The 21,072-nt window shown below is 39.1% G+C and overlaps 1 protein-coding gene across 10 annotated transcripts in view; it reads left to right on the top strand.

Moving 5' to 3' along the window:
• Nucleotides 1-21,072, top strand: part of UBXN8 (UBX domain protein 8) — a 92,227-nt gene that overhangs the window by 3,343 nt on the left and 67,812 nt on the right. For 4 of the 10 annotated variants that reach the window (XM_081269461.1, XM_081269452.1, XM_081269458.1 and 1 more), the window contains exons 1-3: nucleotides 6,096-6,273; nucleotides 9,770-9,892; nucleotides 13,733-13,803. In XM_081269461.1, the coding sequence (XP_081125587.1) occupies nucleotides 6,186-6,273; nucleotides 9,770-9,892; nucleotides 13,733-13,803 (282 nt within the window). In that variant the 5' untranslated portion in view covers nucleotides 6,096-6,185. Of the gene's footprint in view, nucleotides 1-1,074; nucleotides 1,169-6,095; nucleotides 6,274-6,838; nucleotides 6,859-9,769; nucleotides 9,893-13,732; nucleotides 13,804-21,072 lie in introns of those variants that run through there. The other 6 variants (XM_081269455.1, XM_081269456.1, XM_081269454.1 and 3 more) reach the window with 3 other exon arrangements.

A 21,072-nucleotide genomic window follows, 5' to 3' on the forward strand; every position in this document is an offset into this window, starting at 1 on the left:
CAGCCTCAGCAACTTAGTAAGACCTTGTCTCTCTCTCTCTCTCTCTCTCTCTCTCTCTTTTTAAATATTTATTATTAAGTTTTAGGTGGATACAACATCTCCATTTTACATTTATGTGGTGCTGAGGATCGAACCCAGTGCCTTGTGCATGCTAGGCAAGTGCTCCACCACTGAGCCACAATCCCAGCCCAAGACCTTGTCTCTTAAAAAAAAAAAAAAACATTAAAAAGGGCTGGGGATGTGACTCAGGTTTAAATGTCCCTGAGTTCACTAGCTGGTACTAAAAGAAAAAACAAACAAACAAAACTGAGTTTGATAACTGTACTGTAGTTACATGAGAGAATATTACTGTTCATAAGAGATATACTGAAGTATTTAGGAATAGATTCTGAGTCAGAGAAATTTAGATTCACATCCCATCACAGGTACTCTTAGCCCCTTAACCTAAGAGTCAGTTTCTTCATGAAATCGGGAGGCTGTTTTGTTTTGTTTTGCTGAACTGGGGATTGAACCCAGGGGCATTGTAACACTGAGGTTCATCTCCAAACATTTATTTTTAATTTTTGGTACTGGGCATTGAACCTAGGGTCACTTTACCTCTGAGCTGGATCCCCAGCCCTTGTAAATTTTTAATTTTGAGATGGGGTCTGACCAAGTTGCTTAAAGTCTCACTAATTTGCTGAGGCTGGCCTAGAACTTGTGATCCTCCAGCCTCAGCCTCCTAAATTGCTGTGATTACAGACATGCACCACCAAGCCCAGATGTGAGCCTATTTTTATTGTACCCAGAAATCACTTCAGAAAATTTTAAGAATCAGCTTGAGTTAATTAGCCTGGTAATCTTCACATCACTAGTATTCGAATATAAAAAACTGAGGCTGAAAAAAAGGAGACAAGCAAGCCAAAGAGAATGATAATTTAAAGGATGAGGAAATGAGCCAGCAGGAATTGGAAATAGTAAGCAGTGTAGTGTAGATTGAGTGGACAGTAGGCAGCTGAAAGGGGGTAATAAGAGATAGAGTACTGGAAAGCCTTGGTTGTAACCAGAATGTGGTGTTTATATTTTAATCCACAGGTAATAAGGAACACTGGAGATTTCTCAAAGATGTTTTTCCTTGGGAATCTGAAGTGAACTGCAGAAGGTGAAACTGGAAGTATAGGAGGCAAAGGTAATTCGTGGCAGTATGGAGAACAGATAAGAAAGAATAGATCCTAGAGTTAAGGAGTGAAATTGGGTCAGACATAGTGATGCACACTTGTAATCTCAGCTATTCAGCTACTTAGGATATATATATATATATATCCATTCATTCAAAAATATCTACTGCAAAAAAAATTTTTTATACTGGGGATTGAACTCAGGGGTGCTTAGCCACTGAGCCCCAACCCATTTTAAAATTTTTTATTTTGAGACAGGGCTTTCATAATTGCTGAAGCTGGCTTTCAACTTACAATCCTCCTGCCTCAGCCTCCTGAGTCACTGAGGTTACAGGTGTGCACCACTGTGCCAGTCTACTTAACTATTTTTTGCAAATGACTCTATAAGGTACTAAAAATACACTAGTAACTGAACAAACATATCCCTGCCTTCATGAGCCTAACAGTGTAGTAGAGAAGAACAATATTTAAGTAAAAACTGCATAATTGTTATGTAAGATTGCTGAGCTGTGGTTATAGCTCAGCGGTAGAGTGTTTGCCTAGCATGTCAAGGCAATAGGTTCGATCCTCAGTACCACATAAAAATAAATAAAATAAAGGTATTGTGTCCATCTTTAAATTAAAGACTGTGGTAAGTCTTCTAAAGGAGAAATATAGGGGACTATGAAAGAGCAAACCCAAATATAGTCAGGCTTTTAAATGTCTCCTGTATAGTCTCCTTTATAGAGACCTCTGTTTTCCTTTTTCCAATAAATCTCAGATCTTTTCTGAGAATCAGGAGAAGCAGTCTTACAGAAATAGTTAAGGGGTTTCTGGGATACTGCATTTTAAATGGACTTTCTCTAACTATTTGTCTTTGGTTTAGCTCCCTCTTTACCTGTACTCATTTTCAGAGATGCTTCCAATTCCTTGGTATTCTGAAGATTTTGCATGTAATCATTTTAGTGTATAGCATTTACCTATGGCTAATTTGGGTTCTATTTTCATGAGTCTGATAAGTCTTTGCCACTTTTCCATGTTATCCTCCAAGTTTTTTTTTTTTTTTTTGCCTTTGTAGTTTTAGTTTCTGGTTTTTTTTTAATATTTTTTTAGTTGTAGATGGACACAATACCTTTATTTTATTTTGTTTTATTTTTATGTGGTGCCGGGGATTAAACCCAGTGCCCCATGCATGCTAGGCAAGTGCTGTATCACTGAGCCACAACCCCAGCCCTCAGTTTCTGTTCTCTTCTTCCTTGTATTCTTGTGGGCTTGGACCTTTTAACATCTTTTTTTTGGTACTGGGGATTAAACCCAGGGGTGCTTTATCACTGAGCTACATATCCCAGCCTCTTTAAAATTTTATTTTATCTTGTTAAGTTGATTAGGGCCTTGCTTAAATAGCTGAGGCTGGCCTCAAACTTTTGGTCCTTCTTCTGCAGTATGATCAGAAGGCACATTCGATTAAATTGTTTAAGGAATTGTCTTTGGGTGATTAAAAAAATCCATGCACATTCTAAAAAGAATGATGAGAACTTACTTCAACCACAGAGTTGCTGGAATTACAGGTGTGTGCCACCATACCTGGCTTAACATCTTTTTGTTGTCATGTTAGTGAGTTTTTCAAAGGAAGCAAAAGTTGCCTCAGGTCTTTGTCCCTTCAAGTGAAAATAAGCTGGGCACAGTCCAAAGCAGGAGAATCACTAAGTTGAGGCTAACATGGGCAACATAGCCAGACCTTGCCTCAAAAAAGAAAACACATGGGGCTGGGGATATAGCTCAGTTGGTAGAGTGCTTAACTTGAATGGGTCTCATCCCTAGCACCGCCAAACAAAACGACGACAACAACAACAACAACAAAACCCCCCACATTCTTTGTAGGAAACTTAATATATGGTCAAAAAGGGAATACATAAATTATAAAAACAGTGTCAGTTGCCAGCACCACAAAAACAAATACTGTGATAAAATTCCCAGCATAAGCCAGAGTTCTAAGTCATTGAGTATACTATCCACACTAATAAACTTCATACTTCTCTTGTTAGTTTGTCTTGTATAATAGGTATATCAACTAAGAACTAAGATGGGCAGAGGTGACCTTTAGCCTCCATACACATGCATGTGACATATGCATACTGAAGTATTTGGGGGAAATTGTACTAATGTTTTCAACTTTGAAATGCTTCAAAAATAAGATTGAGGAAAAGATGGAGGGTTTGAGAGATGCTAAGGTTTTGATATGGCTTGAGTGTGTTCCTCCAAAGGTTCATGTGTTGGAAACTTGATCCCTAGCATGGTGGTCCTGAGAGGTGGTCTAATGGGAGGTGGTGTTAGTCAAATTTTCTATGAGAAAATATCTGAGGGGCTAGGGATGTAGCTCAATGGTAGAGCACTTGCCTGGCATGCTTGAGGTCCTGGGTTCAATCCCAATACCACAAAAAAACCTGATAGGCAGGTGTGGTGGCTCACAACTGTAATCCCAGGGACTGAGGAGACTGAGGCAGGATGATTGCAAATTAAAGCCAGTCTCAGCAATTTAGCCAGACCCTGTCTTAGAATAAAAAGGGATGGGGTTGGGGCTTCAGCAATTTATGGAGACTGTCTCAAATGAAATAAAATTTAAAAAAAGGGTTGGGATATAGTTTAGTGGTAGAGCACCCCTTGGTTAAATCCTTACAAAAACAAACAAAACAAAACACACTTTTTACCTATCCTCTGAGATACTACTCAAAATTATATCAAAGTAGCATTCTCCCTTAATTGCACTTAAGAAACTCGGTTTAAGTATTGATCAGGTTCTCTGGTAGTCTTTTTGTTGTGGTGGTTACATGGTAAGAGTCAAAGCAAATCTGGAGTAGTTGTAAACTTCCACCTTTTGGTCCAGATAAAAATTCTGTGTCATCATCAGTAGAAGATGGAAGTTAGCAAGGAAGAAAAAAATATCTGAAGGAGGAAATCATACCAAATGAAGCTGGTAAGAACCATAGAACTCACCCCTTTCTCTGGCCTCATGCATAATGGACATTGGATAGAAACAGACAGCAATGGGAACTTCTGAGTGAGTCAGTATGGTTTCTTGGTAAGCCATGTTGTAATTCCTTATTAGTTTCAGATTGTGCTTACATACTTACTATATATACATTTTTTTTCATTGTAGGGGACTAAAACCAGTGCCTTGTGAATGCTACAGAAGGGTTCTACCACTGAGCCACATCCCTAGCCCTGCTTTGCACCTTTTTGCAGACTAAGTTCTTGGCCTATACACAAATTAGTTTTGGGGCTGGAGTTGTGGCTTAGTGGTAGAGTGTGCGCCTTGCATGTGTGAGGCACTGGGTTCGATCCTCAGCACCACATAAAAATAAATAAAGGTATTGTGTCCATTTACAACTAAAAAAATATTTTAAAAAAATCTGGCCCTCTCACACAAAGCAGTTTTTGTGATCCTTGCTCCAACCTACCTCTAAGCACTTCTATTCAATCTTTAAACTGCAGCAACAGGGGGTTGGGGGTATTGCTCAGTGGTAGAGTACTTGCTTAAACTGCACAATATTTTAATTACTGGTGGTTCATCTGCACTGTTTCCTAAATTTGAAATCCCACGCTTTCTCTTAAGATCCTGCTGCCCAAATTCCTAACTTCTAATTTCTAACCTTTAAAGCACACTTTAGGTATATCTGCTTATGAACTGCTTCCCCAGTCTACAGCATATGGTTCTGTAGTACATACCTGTCAGAGCACACAGGTACTGCATTGTATTTATGTGTTTACAGGGATATATTTCCCACCAAATCAAGTTTCTGTGTTTGTTTTTCTTTTTTGCAGTACTGGGGATGGGCACCACCACACCTAGCTAAGCTGTTTCTTGAGGACATATTCAATAACTCACATATTTGAACTTCCTTGAGTTATATTACTAGGCAAGGCATGGCATTCAATGTTACTTGAACTAAATCAAAGGGTGAGGCCAGGTGTGGTGGCTAGGCCTGTAATCTCAGCCACTACAAAGGCTGAGGCAGTAAAGTCACAAATTTGAGGACATCCTTGGATATTTAGCAAGACCCTATCTCAAGATGAGCTTTTGAAAAGTTTGGGGATATAGCTCAGAGGTAGAGCATCCCTGGGTTCAATCTGGGTACTACAAAACAAATAGAAAGGTGAGTGGGAAGTTGATGAATTGGTCATAAAAGGGAAATCATGTTGTTGCTGTGGGATTAAACCTGGGGCACCCTACAAGTGAGCTCATTAAAAGCTCTTTAAAAATTTCACTTGACACAGGATTTTGCTATTGTCCAGGCTGGCCTAGAACTTGCTATCCTTTTGCCTCCCATTGGGATTACAGCCATTCACCCCATGCCCGGCTGGAAAAGGGAATTTTGAATATGAAATCTTGTGGTTTGGGAGGACCTCCATAGCCTAACTGAGCTGTAGGTTCAGAGTAGCACCAGAGGTGAGTCATGGGATGGCAATGAGGTCATAAAATGAGGCTAAGGTTCAGTTATTAACAGTAACACGAGAAGGCAAAACTGAAAAGGAGAGGAAAGGGTGGCACGTGTACAGTATCAGGCATTAGGGTGTGTGGGAATGGGCAGGTATTTGGTGCCAGGCCCCATTTCAAAAGAAGCCGCAGGAACTGTTGGGGAGATAAGCTGCTTTAGTAAGCTAGGATCTGAAAGCTCACAATCACCTCCTACTACCAAAAGGTAAGGGGCCAGGCCACTTCCTCACCAGGTCAACTGCTCGTGCACTTTCCCTTCATCTTATTTCACTCTGGAGAGCTCTTTTTAGACGACACAGTCAACACAGACCGACAGCTTGCTCAGCCTCCAGAAGGCCACCACCCTAAGAACCCTGGACCTCAATTGATGGGGCGCTGACCTGTATTTCTTCTGAGACAAGAGCTATGAGTTCAAAACCAGAGGGGCTTAGCTCAGCCTGACCACGGGTCGAGTCCGCGCAAGCTCCCGGGGCAGGAAGGACTCCACTCCGCCCTCCTGAGCAGGCGCGTCCGGAAGGGGCGGGCTCTGCTCCGGGTCGCGGGCGGCCGCCGCCATGGCTGCTCGAGGGGTCGTGGGCATTTTCTTGCTCTCTGCGCTCCCCCTTTTGTGTCTGGAGCTTCGGCGGGGGATCCCGGACTTAGGTAAGGTCGGCTTCTCCGCTGGGCGCTCACAGCCGGGAAGTTTTCACGTGAATGTCGTGTAGAATGACCTGGTTCCGGCGGCGGTGACTACGATTCCCGGGCTGCCCCGCGCCCGGCTCCGGCGGCCGGAGCCGACTCCAAGTCCCACCGGGTGCCCAGCAGATGGGGCCGGGTTTTGTGGGGGAGGGAGGGGACTAGAGGCGAGGCCTAAGGGGACCGAGCACGGTACACTCGAAACTCTGACGAGTGCTGGGAAGGACCCAGCAGGTTGATAGGATGAAAGCTTTCTGAGGATTTGAGTAGAGCTTTATTTATGTGGTGGAGAACCAGCCCAGGAAACGCCAGTGGGGGGGCGGGGGTGGATAGTCCAGGCCCAAGGATTATGGTGCATGGGAGGAAAAAAGATGAAGGTCATTGTGGCAAGATCAAGGACTGGGGTTGGCGGTGGGCGTCTCAAGATAAAAATATTTGTTCAACCCCAGTGATCAGCCAGTCACTAAGTGCGGTCTGTTATCTCGTTGATGGCCCTAGTACCCTGAGCACTGAGACCGGGAAGATAAGTGACTTCTTGGAGATTTTGAAAAGGTCATTGTGGACTCTCGGTGGAGAATGTTTTGAAAGGAACCTACAGTTGAAAGCAGTGAGGCAGATTATCCTTGTATATCCCGTGATGATATAAGTCGTGATGATGGTCTGGACCAGGGTAACAGATTTGGAAAGATTTGATATATTGACAAAGTAGAATCCACAGCTCTGTTGATGGATTGATGTTTGGAGTGAGGGAAAGGAAGAATTCAAGCATGACTCCTGCCTAGGGGATTTGTAACAGGGATTTGTAATTTCTGAAAGTTGTCCTAGCAGGATTACTTTCACCTTCCCTTCCTAATCCTTTGGCATTACTTTCTTTTTTACCTGGAGTTCTAAACTCCGAGGAGAGGTCTTATTGTAATAATCCAAATTCTGAGGAGAGGCCTCACCTGAATACTGTATTTAGATTCAGAGAACTTTGATGGTCTTTGTAACACTCTTCCTTGGTAACTAACTGCAAGAGGTCAAAAATCCATTGTGATAAGGCTTTGACCCTTATTGAGGAAGGACCCACACAGCCTGTAGCCTCCCTGCTTCCTTATCTCACCATAACAACCATTCACCCTCCTGAGCCCAGCATGTTAGAGATTCAAGGAGTTACCTCCTGTATCTTCTTTAGGGCTGGCCTTGAATAAACCTGATTTCTTTCCTGCCAATGCTGGGCTACAGAACATGGGTCCAGACATTTGAATTTTGTTAGTAGTGCTGTTGGTGAAGAGAAAACTGGAAGGAAAATTGTAGGAGTGTGGAGGGTCAGGAATTGTTTTTTGGGTATAATTAGTTCACATGTCAGCCTCTATTCTTACGCTGAGATCATTATCCTTGTATATCTCCATTCTTTTTCAACACTTCCTCCTCTCCTCTGGAAGTCAGGGCCCAAAATGTTGCTTGAAATAAGAAGTGAAATAAAATACTTTTAAAACATTTACAAGACTCTCCTTACTCAAGCTGTATTGAAAGATATCAAGACCTTTACACAGATGATATGCAGAGAAGTGAAATTTACACTCATCTTTTATTACAAAATTCACCTGCTTCCTTGCCTTTACAGCAGTCATTCCTCTATTCCTTCAGCATTTAGTTTTACTACTGAGCCATGTCCTGAGTTCTTTTAGTGTTTTATTTTAAGGAAGCTTATTAAATTGCCAAGGTTGGCCTCAAACTTGAGATCCTTCTGCCTTGGCCTCCTGAGTCACTGGGGTTACAGGCATATGCTACCATGCCCGGCTCCTTTAGAATCTTTCTACTTTACCCTGATATTTAAGTCACTAGTCAATGAGAAGGACACCGCTTAGCTTATCAAAGGAGACCTGTTCCCCCATCAGCTCTGATCTCTGGGAAATATACTTCTTGAGGGTAGCAACCACATCTAATTTGTTTTTGTATTCTCAGAATTTATTGTCTAAATTAAAGCTAGGTTAAGAGTTCCAGAAACTGCAAGTGGGCTCCTGGTAGAGCTCATAGTTCCTGAAATTTTTATTTGACTAACTTAATTAACACTTTTTCCTAGAATCCTTTGTTGTGAACTGGTAATTTCCTTTAGATTCTTTTTTAAAATTTTCTTTTACAGTGCTGGGGATTGAACCCTAGGATGCTCTACCACTGAGTTATATCCCCAACTTCCTACCAATACATTTTACTTGTACTTAAGCTAAATATTTTGAGACTGCTTCCTCAAATTTATTATCTTTCAAAGTGCCCTGCTTTTGGTTTCTAGAGTTTAGGTACCAAATAAACCTTTATTTAAACATTTTTAACTTGAAAGTAGTACACACAAATCTATTTTTTTTTCATGTTCCTATGTGATATATCCATTTTGCTTCCATATTATGAAACATCCCACAACTCAATGATTTTTCTATGTAATAGTACTCTAGGTATTATATTGCTTTTGTAATGGCCAGAGATAACCCAGATTTATTTATGTGTTCCATCAAACATCTGAATCAATAGTTACTACCCTCAAAAGTTGGAGGAGCTGTGATGTGAAAAGAAAAAAGATCTCTAAACAATTTTAAATTGCAGTTTATAAAAGAAGGAATAACATCTGTTTTCTGTTAAAAATAAAACATTTAAGTCTATATCTATACATTTTTGTAATTCCTTCTTTAATCTTTAGTTAAGACAAACTATGAGCCCTGATCATGTTGGTATCATGGTTCATTCAAATCTCTGCCAAGTAACTTTTTTTTTTTTTTTTTTTTTTTGGTGTCAAGGATTGAGCCTAGGGGTGCTTAACCATTGAGCCATATCCCCAGCCCTCATTATTTATTTATTATTTATTTAGTTGTAGATGAATATAAAGTATATTTATTTTCATGTGGTGCTGAGGATCCAACCTCGTGCCTCACACATGCAAGGCAAGCGCTTTACCACTGAGCTAAAGCCCCAGCCCTCCCTTTTTATTTTTTATTTTGAAATGGTCTTGCTAAGTTACATAGGGCCTTTCTAAATTACTGAGGATGGCCTTGAATTTGCAATCTTCCTTCCTTAGCCTCCTGAGCTGCTGGGATTACATGTTTGTGACACCATGTCCTAAAAGAATAACTATATTTAATAGAATTAGAATTGCATGAGATGATACTCTCATAGTTTGATTTCCAGTTATGTAAACGAATTTTTCCTCTTCTCTGGATAGAAAGAAAAGCACGACTTATACATTATTGATTATTATGATATTTGTAATATAGCTGATCACCATAATTATACCAGAAGACGTTTATCTAGAATTAGTTTCTGAAAACTTATTCTGGTAATGACAATCATGATGAATTTTAGTGCACAAAGGAGAATATTTGGAAGAAATCCTAAGACAGTTGCATAACTTAATTTTATTTTTATACAAATAATCTTATGTTATTCTTACCAAGAAAAGTGTGTTTAATTTTAATTTTTGTTTCTTTAAAAGGAATTAAAGATCTCTTCATGCTGTGTGGCCGAGTTTTCTTGCTGCTTGCTCTCCTTACTTTAATTATTTCCATGGCTAACTCATTGATTAACTCATTTAAATCTTCCCAAGCTTATCTGAAAGGTAAGTTTATTTATGCTACCCTTTAAACTTTTCTATTCAACTTTCTTTACTTATTCTACAATATTACACAATAATAGCCAGTTTGCCATTAATTTGATTAATGTATAACTATATTGACGATTATTTTGTTATTATTTTTTTGTTTTTTATTTATTTGAGAGAGCATCTCACTAACTGCTGAGGACTTTGCTGAGTTACTGAAGCTTGGCCTCCTGAGTTGGTGAGATTACAGGTGTATGCCATGGCATATGACCTTGATGATTATTTTGAATGGATTATAAATTCCAGCATTTTAATGAGAAACTACATTTTCCTTATATATATTTTTGAAGCTCTGTCATTTTTAAGTTTGTTACATTCTAAATTCTCTAATTTTAAATTGTGCATTTGTGTTACTTAACTATTTGATACATACAATTTGTAAAACATTATACAATGAGTAGGTATATCTGCCATTAATCTCTAACACCCTTTCATCCTAATTTTTTATTGCAATTACAGCAGTTTTTCTTCAGGCACCTAGGTCCTGTATATAGTTGGGTGCCTAGGAAATCATGTTCATTCTATTTTTGTTTCTGTTTGGGCAAGTGAGAGTTTATGATTCTTTAAAAAATATTTATTTATTTATTTTAGTTGTAGTTGGATACCGCACCTTTATTTCACTTATTTATTTTTGTATGTGGTGCTGAGGATTGAACCCAGGGTCTCGCATGTGTGAGGTGAGTGCTCTACCACTGAGCCACAACCCCAGCCCGAGAGTTTATGATTTTTTAAAAAAATTTGTTCTAATTAGTTAAAAATACATGACAGCAGAACACATTTCAACTCATCGTACACAAATGGAGCACAACTTCTCATTTCGCTGTTAGGAGTCACACCGTTTGTACAATCATACATGTACATAGGGTAATAATGTCCCTCTCATTACACCATGCTTCCCACCCCCACACCCCCTTCCCTCCCCTCATTCCCCTCTGCCCAATCCAAAGTTCCTCCATTCTTCCTTAGCCACTCCTACCCCACCCCCTCCTCCTTTATGGATCAGAATCTGCATGTCAGAGAAAACATTTGGCCTTTGGTGTTTTGAGATTGGCTTATTTCGTTTAACATGGGAAGTCTTCAGCTCTATCCATTTACCTGCAAATGCCATAATTTCATTCTTCTTTAAGGCTCAGTATTCCATTGTGTATATTTACCACATTTTAAGAATTAATGATTTTCTGTAGAAGCCTTTTAAAACCATATTGTGCCAGGCGTGGTGGTGCATGTCCATAATCTCAGCGGCTCAGGAGGCTGAGGCAGAAGGATCTAGAGTTCAAAGCCAGCCTCAGCAACAGGCACTAAGCAACTCAATGAGACCTTGTCTCTAAATAAAATACAAAAAATGGCTGGGGATGTGGCTCAGTGGTTGAGTGCCCCTGAGTTCAATCCCCCATACCCCGATGTCTCGAGGAGGCAAAATTGGGATGTATGTAGTCGAGGGGAGAAATAAAGAATGTCCATGTGCTTCTGCTCCTTTCAATGCTTTATTCACTCAAATTACTCAATACAATTTCACTCTATAGGTTCTTAATCAAGAAAACGATAATCCTTAATGCTAGGCACTGTTATCAATTGACAATTCACAGCAAACAATTCTAGATTAATTCTAAGCACTGCAAAACACAATCATTACAGGCTAATGACAGACATTCCCTTTGCAGGCTAAGTTCAAATGTCAGATCAGAAGTCTTAAGCCTTAAGCTTTATGTCCAGTAGATGCACACTCACTCAGACCGCAGTGATCAGGTCCGGAACCAAGGCCAGCTTTTTCTGGCGTGGAGTGGACCACTGGTTGAGGAGAGGGTCTGGGGAGAAATTGCGGCTCTCACCAAGGTCCAGACAGGTGGTAGAATTTGAGAGCAGTGAGGATCACGCACGCAGAGGATCAGGAGCGATGACAAGTGATGGGAATGTCAGGTCCTCATCAGGCTCTCCAGCTCGAGTATATCCTTGTTTGGGCTCGCTGAATCCCTGTTCATTTGCTTTGTTTTTGACCCCCCTTTAAATCCTTATCAGCTACCACCGGATTTCTCAGTGACATCATTTACCCTGGCGTCAGAAACATCTGGTCTAGTGGTCTCCACCCTGATCTTCTTGCCTTTCCCTCTTATCAGGCAAGGACAGCCTTCCTGGGGCTTCACTCTATTTATCAGGGTGAGGGGAAGTAACTTGTTTGAGGCCTTACTGGAGGGCTCTGTGGGTGTGCCTGGTGAGACTGCAGGTTTCAAACCACAGTTTTTAAAATGGAGTTGCTTAGACTCAGGCCTAAGGCCATCCTCACACCTCCTCCCCCCAAAAAACACTCCAGTATTGTACTTGGCCTTAGAACAGATGAATCTTAAATTTTTTTTTTATATTTTATCTTTTGGGGGGTGGTACTGGGGATTGAACCCAGGGCCTTGCACATACTAGGTAAGTGCTCTACTACTGAGCTACATTTTATATGCAATTAGGAAAAAGGTCACCAGTAATGAATTTGGTACATTATTAAAAGTTGTTTATTTAAATGTAAATAAATAAGAAAATGAGCAGTGCTTAATTCAAAGCCTTTTGCATTATTCATGAAAAAATCCAGGAGTGGTGCATACCTATAATCCCAGGGGCTTGGGAGGCTGAGGCAGAAGATCGAAAGTTTAAAATCAGTGTCAGCAATTTAGTGAAGCCTGGAGCAACTTGGTAAGAGCCTGTCTCTAAATAAAATGTAAAAAGTGCTGGAGATGTGGCTCAATGCTTAAGGACTTCTGGGTTCAATTCCCGCTACCAAACAAACATCCATTTGGTAATCCTTTTCAATCCAAACATAAGTGACAACACAGATGTTTCAGGGTTTCCCAGTCATAATTCCCCCTCCCCCCCCCTTTGGAAGTTGTTTGGCTTCTTAAACTTAAAATGACTCAGTTGGATTTTAAAAATTTATTTATTTATAGATTTTGAGAGTCTCACTAATTTGCCCAGGCTGGTCTCGAACTTAAGATGCTCCCATCTGAGATTCCTAAGTGGTAGAGTGCTTGTCTTGCATGTGTTGAGGCCCTGGGTTTAATTCCCAGTGCTGCAAAAAAAGAAGAAAGGGAAAAGACAAACAAAAGAATCAAGCTACATACTTAAAAGGGAATTGGGAGTAGTGGCACATGCCTGTAATTCCAGCAACTCAGGAGGGTGAGGCAGGAAAATTGCAATCCAGGCAATTTAACAAGACTTTGTCTCAAAATAAAAATTAAAAGCACTGGGGATGTAGCTCAGAGGTAGAGTGCCCCTGGATTCAATCCCTAGTACCAGAAGACAAAAAAAGAGAGGAGCAAAAATATTTTTTCTTCTCATTCAGTGGATAGTAACCTAATATTGGATCAGTCATTTTAAGAGCTGACAAGCACACATACCTTTAGGGACTTTTACTGTCATGTTTAATGGCAACAGATGACACTTCATGCCTGAAGTGCAGCATTCTACACTTCACATTGCAGTAATGGGTTTCCATGCTGTGCCTCAGAGCTGCTGAAACCCTTTTGGGCCCTGCAGAAGAAAACTCATGAAAATATTCTGGAAGCCTCTCTAGCAGAAACTATTACATACAATAATACATAGTGGAGAATTGTTTCAGAACAGAGCCTTTAAGATTTTATGTGCAGATTTCTATATTTCCAAGTGTTTGCATGTACTTCATTTTCATTACTTGAAAAAATATAATCTGTTTTTCAAAGGCTACTTGTCTCTTCAGAAATGTTAAAATCTACAGACTGTGCCATGTGACTTATTGATACTTGGGAAATAAAAAGCATATTTATGATTTTGATGTTTTAGAAGAAGAAGAGAAGAATGAGAAAAGACAAAAACTTGTGAGGAAAAAACAACAAGAGGCACAGGGTGAAAAGGTAAAACATAATTTCTAGAGAGTAAAACAACACTTATGCTTTGATGTTGTTAGTAGAAGTTTAAAAAACACAAAAATTTGTGAGAAAACAAGAGGCACATTGAAAAGGTCATTTTTAGAGAGTAAAACATTTTAGAAAACAAAAACATCTGGGGCATTTATAACTGAAGTCTGTTGCTTTCTGTGTTTTCTACTTATATTTTTAAAAATAATATTCAGGGCAAATTCATGATTTTAAAGTTGATTTAAAAAATTTTTTTTAGTTATAGATGGACATTTATATATATATATATATGTTAATACTATATATAATATAATATTTATATATATATATATCTTTATTTATTTTTATGTGGTGCTGGGGATCGAACCTAGTGCCTCACACATACTAGACAACCGCTCAAACACTGAGCCACAACTCCTGACCTTTTTTTTTTAAATACGTATTTTTTAGTTTTAGGTGGACACTATATTTTATTTTTATGTGATCCTGAGGATCAAACCCAGTGCCTCATACATGATAAGTGAGTGCTCTAGCACTGAGCCATAACCCCAGCCCAAAGTTGATGATTTTTTTTTTTAAAGCTTTCTCTTATTTGAGAGAGAGAGAGAGAGAGGGGGGACAGAGAGAGAGAGAGAGAGAGAGAGAATTTTAATATTTATTTATTTTTTCTTAGTTCTCGGCGGACACAACATCTTTGTTTGTATGTGGTGCTGAGGATCGAACCCGGGCCGCACGCATGCCAGGCGAGCGCGCTGCCGCTTGAGCCACATCCCCAGCCCCGATGATTTTTTTTTTAATATTTATTTTTTAGTTTTCCACGGACTCAACATCTTTGTTTGTATGTGGTGCTGAGGATCGAACCCAGGCCGCACGCATGAGCGTGCTACCGCTTGAGCCACATCCCCAGCCCAAAGTTGATGATTTTAAAGTGTACAGGTTCGTGATTTTAAGATTGATTATTTTAAAATGTACAATTTAGTAACCTTTTTTGGGGTACTGGAGATTGAACTCAGGGGCACTTGACTACTAAGCCACATCCCCAGCCATATTTTGTATTTTATTTAGAGACAGAGTCTCACTGAGTTGCTGAGTGCCTTCTGTTGCTGAGGTTGGCTTTGAACTTTCGATCCTCCTGTATCTTTAACCATTGGGGTTAAATACAGGCACTACCATGCCCAGCTCAGTAATGTTTAGTATATTCACAGGGTTGTGCAGCTACTTAGTACCTCTGTCTAGTTCTAAAACAGTTTTATCACCTCAAAAGAAAACCCCTCAGCCCATTAAACACTTATACCCCATTACCCTCTCCTCCTATTCTCTAGCAACCACTAATCTGCTTTATGTTTGTATGGATTACCTGTTCTGGAGATTTCCTATAATTATAACATGTTAACTTTTTCTGTGTGACTTCTTTAATTTAGCATAATATTTTACAGGTTCATTCATCCTGTAGCATCCTTTTTATGGTTGAATGATATTCTGATATTATCATAGGAGAAAGTAAAGTAAAACTCAAGCAGAGAGAACAACTTTGTGTTTTTTTTATGTTATTGTATTTTTTATACTTTTATTTATTTATTTATTTGTGTGGTAGAATTGAACTCAGTGCCTCACACATGCTAGGCAAGTGCTCGACCACTACACTACAGCCCCAGCCCTTGCTATGGGTTTTTGTAAATTCTCCGTATTATATTGAGCAGTTTTCCTTCTGTTCTTGATTTTTGAACATTGTGTGTTGGATTTGTCAATTTTTTTTTTTTTTTTTTTTGTATTAGAGGTGGAACCTCTTATACAAACGATTTAAGCACATCTGTAGGCCTTAATTTTTTATTTTGAGACAGGGTTTCACTAAGTTGCTTAGGGTCTTGCTGAGGCTGGCTTTGCACTTGCAATCAACCTCCTAAACTGCTGGAATTATAGGTATAATCGAGCCTGGCTTAAACCTTTTGTTTTTCTTTAATTGAAATGAGCACTTGCTTTTCCTCTTTGATTCTATTAATGTGTATTATTATTACTATTATTATTTTTGGTACTGGGATTAAACCCAGTGGTGCTGTACCACTGAGCTATATCCCTGGCATTTTGTTTTGTTTTGTTTTAAATTTATTTTTGAAACAGTGTTTCTAAATTTCCCAGGCTTGCCTTAATTTTTGTAATACTCCCACCTCAGCCTCCCAAGTCACTGGTATCACAGGTGCATGACACCACTAGTTTGTTCTTTTATGGAGTAGCATTAACGGATTGATTTGAGAGCCTGTGTGTGTGTGTGTGTGTGTGTGTGTGTGTGTGTGTGTGTATGTGTGTGTATAGCTGAGGATTGAGCCCAGGATTTTGTGCACGCTAGGCAAGTGCTCTACCACTGAGCTACATTGCCCAGCCTCTTTCTTTTCTTTTTTAAAATTAGGTGTTTACAGCTAGCTTTTTTTTCTGGGCACTGCTTTTGTCTTTACATTCTATTAGAGACTGGTTACCATAGCTTGAAATTGCATTTAGCATGTGATAAGTATCTTAAGTTATTTTTTTGACCTTGCTGTGTAAGGTAATTGCCAGTTTGATGACTGATTTTTATGAAAGAAGATATGCCTGTGGACATTCACCTAAATATTAACCCTTTATAAGACCTTTGTATAAGGGTATTATTATTTTAATATCTACAGAACAGATATCTTTTTCTGTTTTTAGACTTTTTCTGTGTGGTGCTGGGGATGGAACCCTCATCCTAGGCAGGTGCTCTGCCACTGAACTATACTCCCAACCCCAGATACTCCTTTTTTTTTTTTTTTTTTAACTTTAAATTTTTTTTTTTAGCTGTAGATGGACACAATACCTTTATTCTATTTGTTTTTATTTTTATGTGGTGCCAGGGATTGAACCCCATGCTTCACACATGTTAGGCAAGTGCTCCCACTGAGCTACAACCCTGGCCCCCAGATATTCCTTTTTAAGTAAACAAAGGCTACAAATCGTTCCTCTTTACTTATTGAAGTGAGACCCTAGGAATTACTACATTTCTTACCATCCTGACCTGCATTATTAACAGTGAAAGAGTCTTCCCTAGATCTTTTCTAAGAAGTTCTGTTATAAATACATAGTCTGTGATGTTTGATATTTTGACTTTATGATGATGTGAAAGCATTACACATTCAGTAGAACATAACTTTGAGTACCATGTAATCATTCTATATTTCACTTTCAACATGATAGTCAATAAATCACATGACATATTCAACCCTTTATTAAAAAATAGGCTCTGTGTTAAAGGATTTTGCCCAAATGCAGGCTAATGTAGGGTTCTGATTACATTTTCCCCCCACCTAGTACTGAGGATTTAACCCAGGGCCTACCCTTGGGAGTGTTCTACTACTGAGCTATATACTTAGCCATTTTTTTAATTTTTTAATTTTATTTTTTTTAGTTATAGCTGTGCAATATCTTTATTTTGTTTATTTTTATGTGGTGCTGAGGATCGAACCCGGTCTCTCACATTCAAGGCGAGCGCTCTCCTGCTGAGTCACAACCCCTGCCCTCCTTAGCTCTTTTTATTTTTGAGATAGGGTCTTCCTAAGTTGCTAAGGTTGGCTTTGAATTTGTGATCCTCCTGCCTTGGCCTTGGAAGTAGCTACGATTACAGGTGTTACTGCTATACCTGGCCTGGTCATGTTTAATGTACGCTGGGTCAAGCTATGATGTTCTGTGGGTTAGTTGTATTAAATACATTTCAACTTAAAATATTTTCAGGCTGGGCATGATGGTGCATGCCTGTAACCCCAGCAACTCGGGAGGCTGGGGCAGAAGGATCACAAGATCAAGGCCAGCAATTATAAGGAATAAAAGTAACAATAAATGTTGGCGAGAATGTGGGGGGAAAGGTACACTCATGCACTGCTTGTGGGACTGCTGATTGGTGCAACCACTTTGGAAAGCAGTATGGAGATTCTTTAGAAAACTTGGAATGGAACCATCATTTGATCCAGTTATCCCATTCCTTGGTTCATACCCAAAGGACTTAAAATCAGCATATTACAGTGACGCAGCCACATCAATGTTCATAGCAGCTCAATTCACAATAGCCAAGTTACGGAACCAACCGTAGTGTCCTTCAACAGATGATTGGATTAAAATGTGGTATATATACACAATGGAATATTACTCGGCCAAAAAGAAGAATGAAATGGCATTTACCAGTAAATGGATGGAAGTGGAGAACATCGTGCTGAGTGAAATAAGCCAACCCCCAAAAAACAAAGGCTAATGTTCTCTCTGATATGTGGATGCTTATCCACAACAAGGGAGGGTGGGGAGGGAAAGAATTGAAGTTCATTGGACTAGATAAAGGAGAATGAAGGGAAGGGAGGAGGATGGGAATAGGGAAGACAGTAGAACTAATTGGACGTAGCTTTCCTATTCTTATATATAAATACAGGACTAGTGTAATCCCACATCATGTACAACCACAAGAATAGGATCCTAATTAGAATAAGTTATACTCCATGTATGTATGATATGCCAAAATACAGCTACTGTCATGTATATCTCAAAAGAACAACAAAAAAATAGTTCGAGGCCAGCTTCAGCTCAGTGAGGCCCTAAACAACTTAGTGAGATCCTGACTCAAAATAAAAAGGACTTAGGATATGGCTCAGTGGTTAGGCAACACTGAATTCAGTCCAGAATACTAAACAAACAAACAAACAAATAAATGGATTATGGATTTAGCTCTGTGGTTAAAGCGCCTCCAGGTTCAATTCCCAATACCCAAACAAAAGTTTTTCAACCTAACCTAGGTTTTTATCAGGATGTACTTCAGTTGTAAGTCCAGGAGCATATATATATTTGAATTTCTGAAGTTTAATGTTATCTCTTGGAAATAATGTTAATTTCAAAGCCTTGCATGCTAATTAGTAACCATAATTCCTTCTGTATGCTAGCTGCATGCTGATTCCTAAATGTATCTATAGTTCCCAAGACTATGTAAATTTGGATTCTATTGTTTGGCAAATGAGTCTAGAAATTTTATTCCTATGCTTTGTCTTTGGGCAGAGGAAGATTAATAAATCAGTGTCTCACAATATTATCTATGTACATGGTAAATTGCCCAGCCTGTGCAGACATGTCCCTAATAATATAATGAATTATTTTTAATATTTAATTTTTAGTTGTAGTCGGACACAGTACCTTTGTTTTATTTATTTATTTTTATGTGGTGCTGAGGATCGAACCCAGGGCCTTGCTAGTCGAGCACTCTACCCTGCTGAGCCACAACCCCAGCCCCTACAAGGAATTTTTTTAGATTTTTAAATTCTTAAATGTATGATTTTTTTCTTTTCTGATACTTGAACTTGGTATATAGATAGCTTGACTTGATATATAAGATTATAGATTAAAAGTCATTGGTGTTTTGAAGTATTACATCATAATCCTCCAAATTCCAGAGTGGCTTTCGTAAAATCTGATTCCATCTTCATTTTTGAGCCAGTGTTTATGATCAGTTTTGTGTCCCTTTCTAGAAATTTTTAGAATCTTTACTTTTACTTTATCCTTGGGATTTTGAAATTTTACTGTGATACCATTTGTTTGTTTTATTTTGCATTTCAAATCCAGAAGGTCCTTACGTAGGTACACGTGTCCTTTAGTTCTGTGAAATTTTCTTATATTAGTTCCTGCATAATTTCCTTTATACTCTTTTTCTTTCCCCTCTCTTTTTTCCTGAAGTTCCCATTAGGTAAAAGTGAAATTGAACCCAAGGTTCTTTTATCTTTTCTTCTTGATCTTTCTGGGAAATTCAGTTGATTATTTCAGCTGTCATAATGTTAATTTTTGGACTAATTATGCCCTGACCTTTCTTATTCTCTAATATCCTGTTTTTGTTACATATATGTAATATCTTGTCGTTTGATATGTATATTTTACAATGTTTTTCTTTTTCTTGCATACACTCTATTTCTCCAAGTTCCTTTTTTTCTATTTCAGTCTGTTTTTCAAGTTGGAGACTTTACTTTAGTCATCTAGTAATCCTGGACTCAGCTCCTTCGTGTTTAATAATGATACACTAAAAAGCTAACTGATGGGCTGGGGTTGTGGCTCAAGGGTAGAGCGCTCACCTACCATGTGTGAGGCACTGGGTTTGATCCTCAGCACCACATAAAAATAAAGATACTGTGTCCATCTATAACTAAAAAATAAATATTTTTAAAAAAGCTAACTGATGATTGCTTGGGTTTATGCATTTTAAAAAGTTTATCAAGCTTTTCCTATAAGGTTTATGTTTTTTATGGTTTATAAGTTACACCTCAAAGGAAAAAAGAAGAAATATGTTATACCTCAATAAAAAAAGAAAATAGGGGGCTGGGGTTATGGCTCAGCTGCAGAGTGCTTGCCTAGGACTTGCGAGGTCCTAGAGTAAAGGCCGGGCGAGCGTCGGAGGAAGAGACCACCAAGAGACTGTCTCATGCAACAGCAAAGGGTTTATTGGGGGTCCAGCATGCTGTGGCTCAGAGCTCACTTGAATAGAGCAAAGAGAGCCCTGAGAACAGCTTAAGCAGAGCTTATATACTTTCCTTGGAGAGGGCAGGGAGGGAAGTTCATTGACGGGTCAGGGCGAGTGGGCGGTTTGCCTGCAATCCAGTGAGGGAGTGCATTCTGCAGTTTGGCAGTTGGGGACAGCACATTCTGGGAACAAGATTAGCAAACAGTTCTCAAGATTTCAACAGTGTTTTGTTAAGCATACAGAAAAACGGAGTGACAAGTACCTATTTTATTAACCTTTCACTAGGTTTCGGCCTTACTAACACATAAAAATAAGTAAAATAAAGGCATTGTGTCCAACTACAACTAAAAAATAAATGTTAAAAAGAAAAAGAAAATAGGGCTGGGGATATGGCTCAGTTGGTAGAGTGCTTCTCTTGCATGCACAAGGCCCTGAGTTCAATCCCCATCACCAAAAAAAAAAAAAAAAGTTATTGGAAATTTTGTGTATATAGGCAGAGCTTGACAGAATATCCCTTGTCAGGCTTCACTGTAGGATGCTTGAGGAGGAATTTAGCTTCCTCAGCATCTCTTGTTACCTCCTTTGCAATTTAGTTTCTCTAGAGAAGCCTCTTCCACTCTCCTGCCTCAGGGGTTAATGCCTGAGGGTCAACAGTTTTGAGTCCAGTGAGGAAGTGAATCTCACCTTTCAGCATTTACGTTTTTTAGTTTATTCTCAGTTGTACTTTTCACTTATGCTGTCCATTACGGGCTGGGATCAGTGATTACTCTCTCTGGTTT

The sequence above is a fragment of the Spermophilus citellus genome (assembly GCF_964194105.1).
Source record: "Spermophilus citellus genome assembly, chromosome: 16".
Classification (NCBI taxonomy): Eukaryota; Metazoa; Chordata; class Mammalia; order Rodentia; family Sciuridae; genus Spermophilus; species Spermophilus citellus.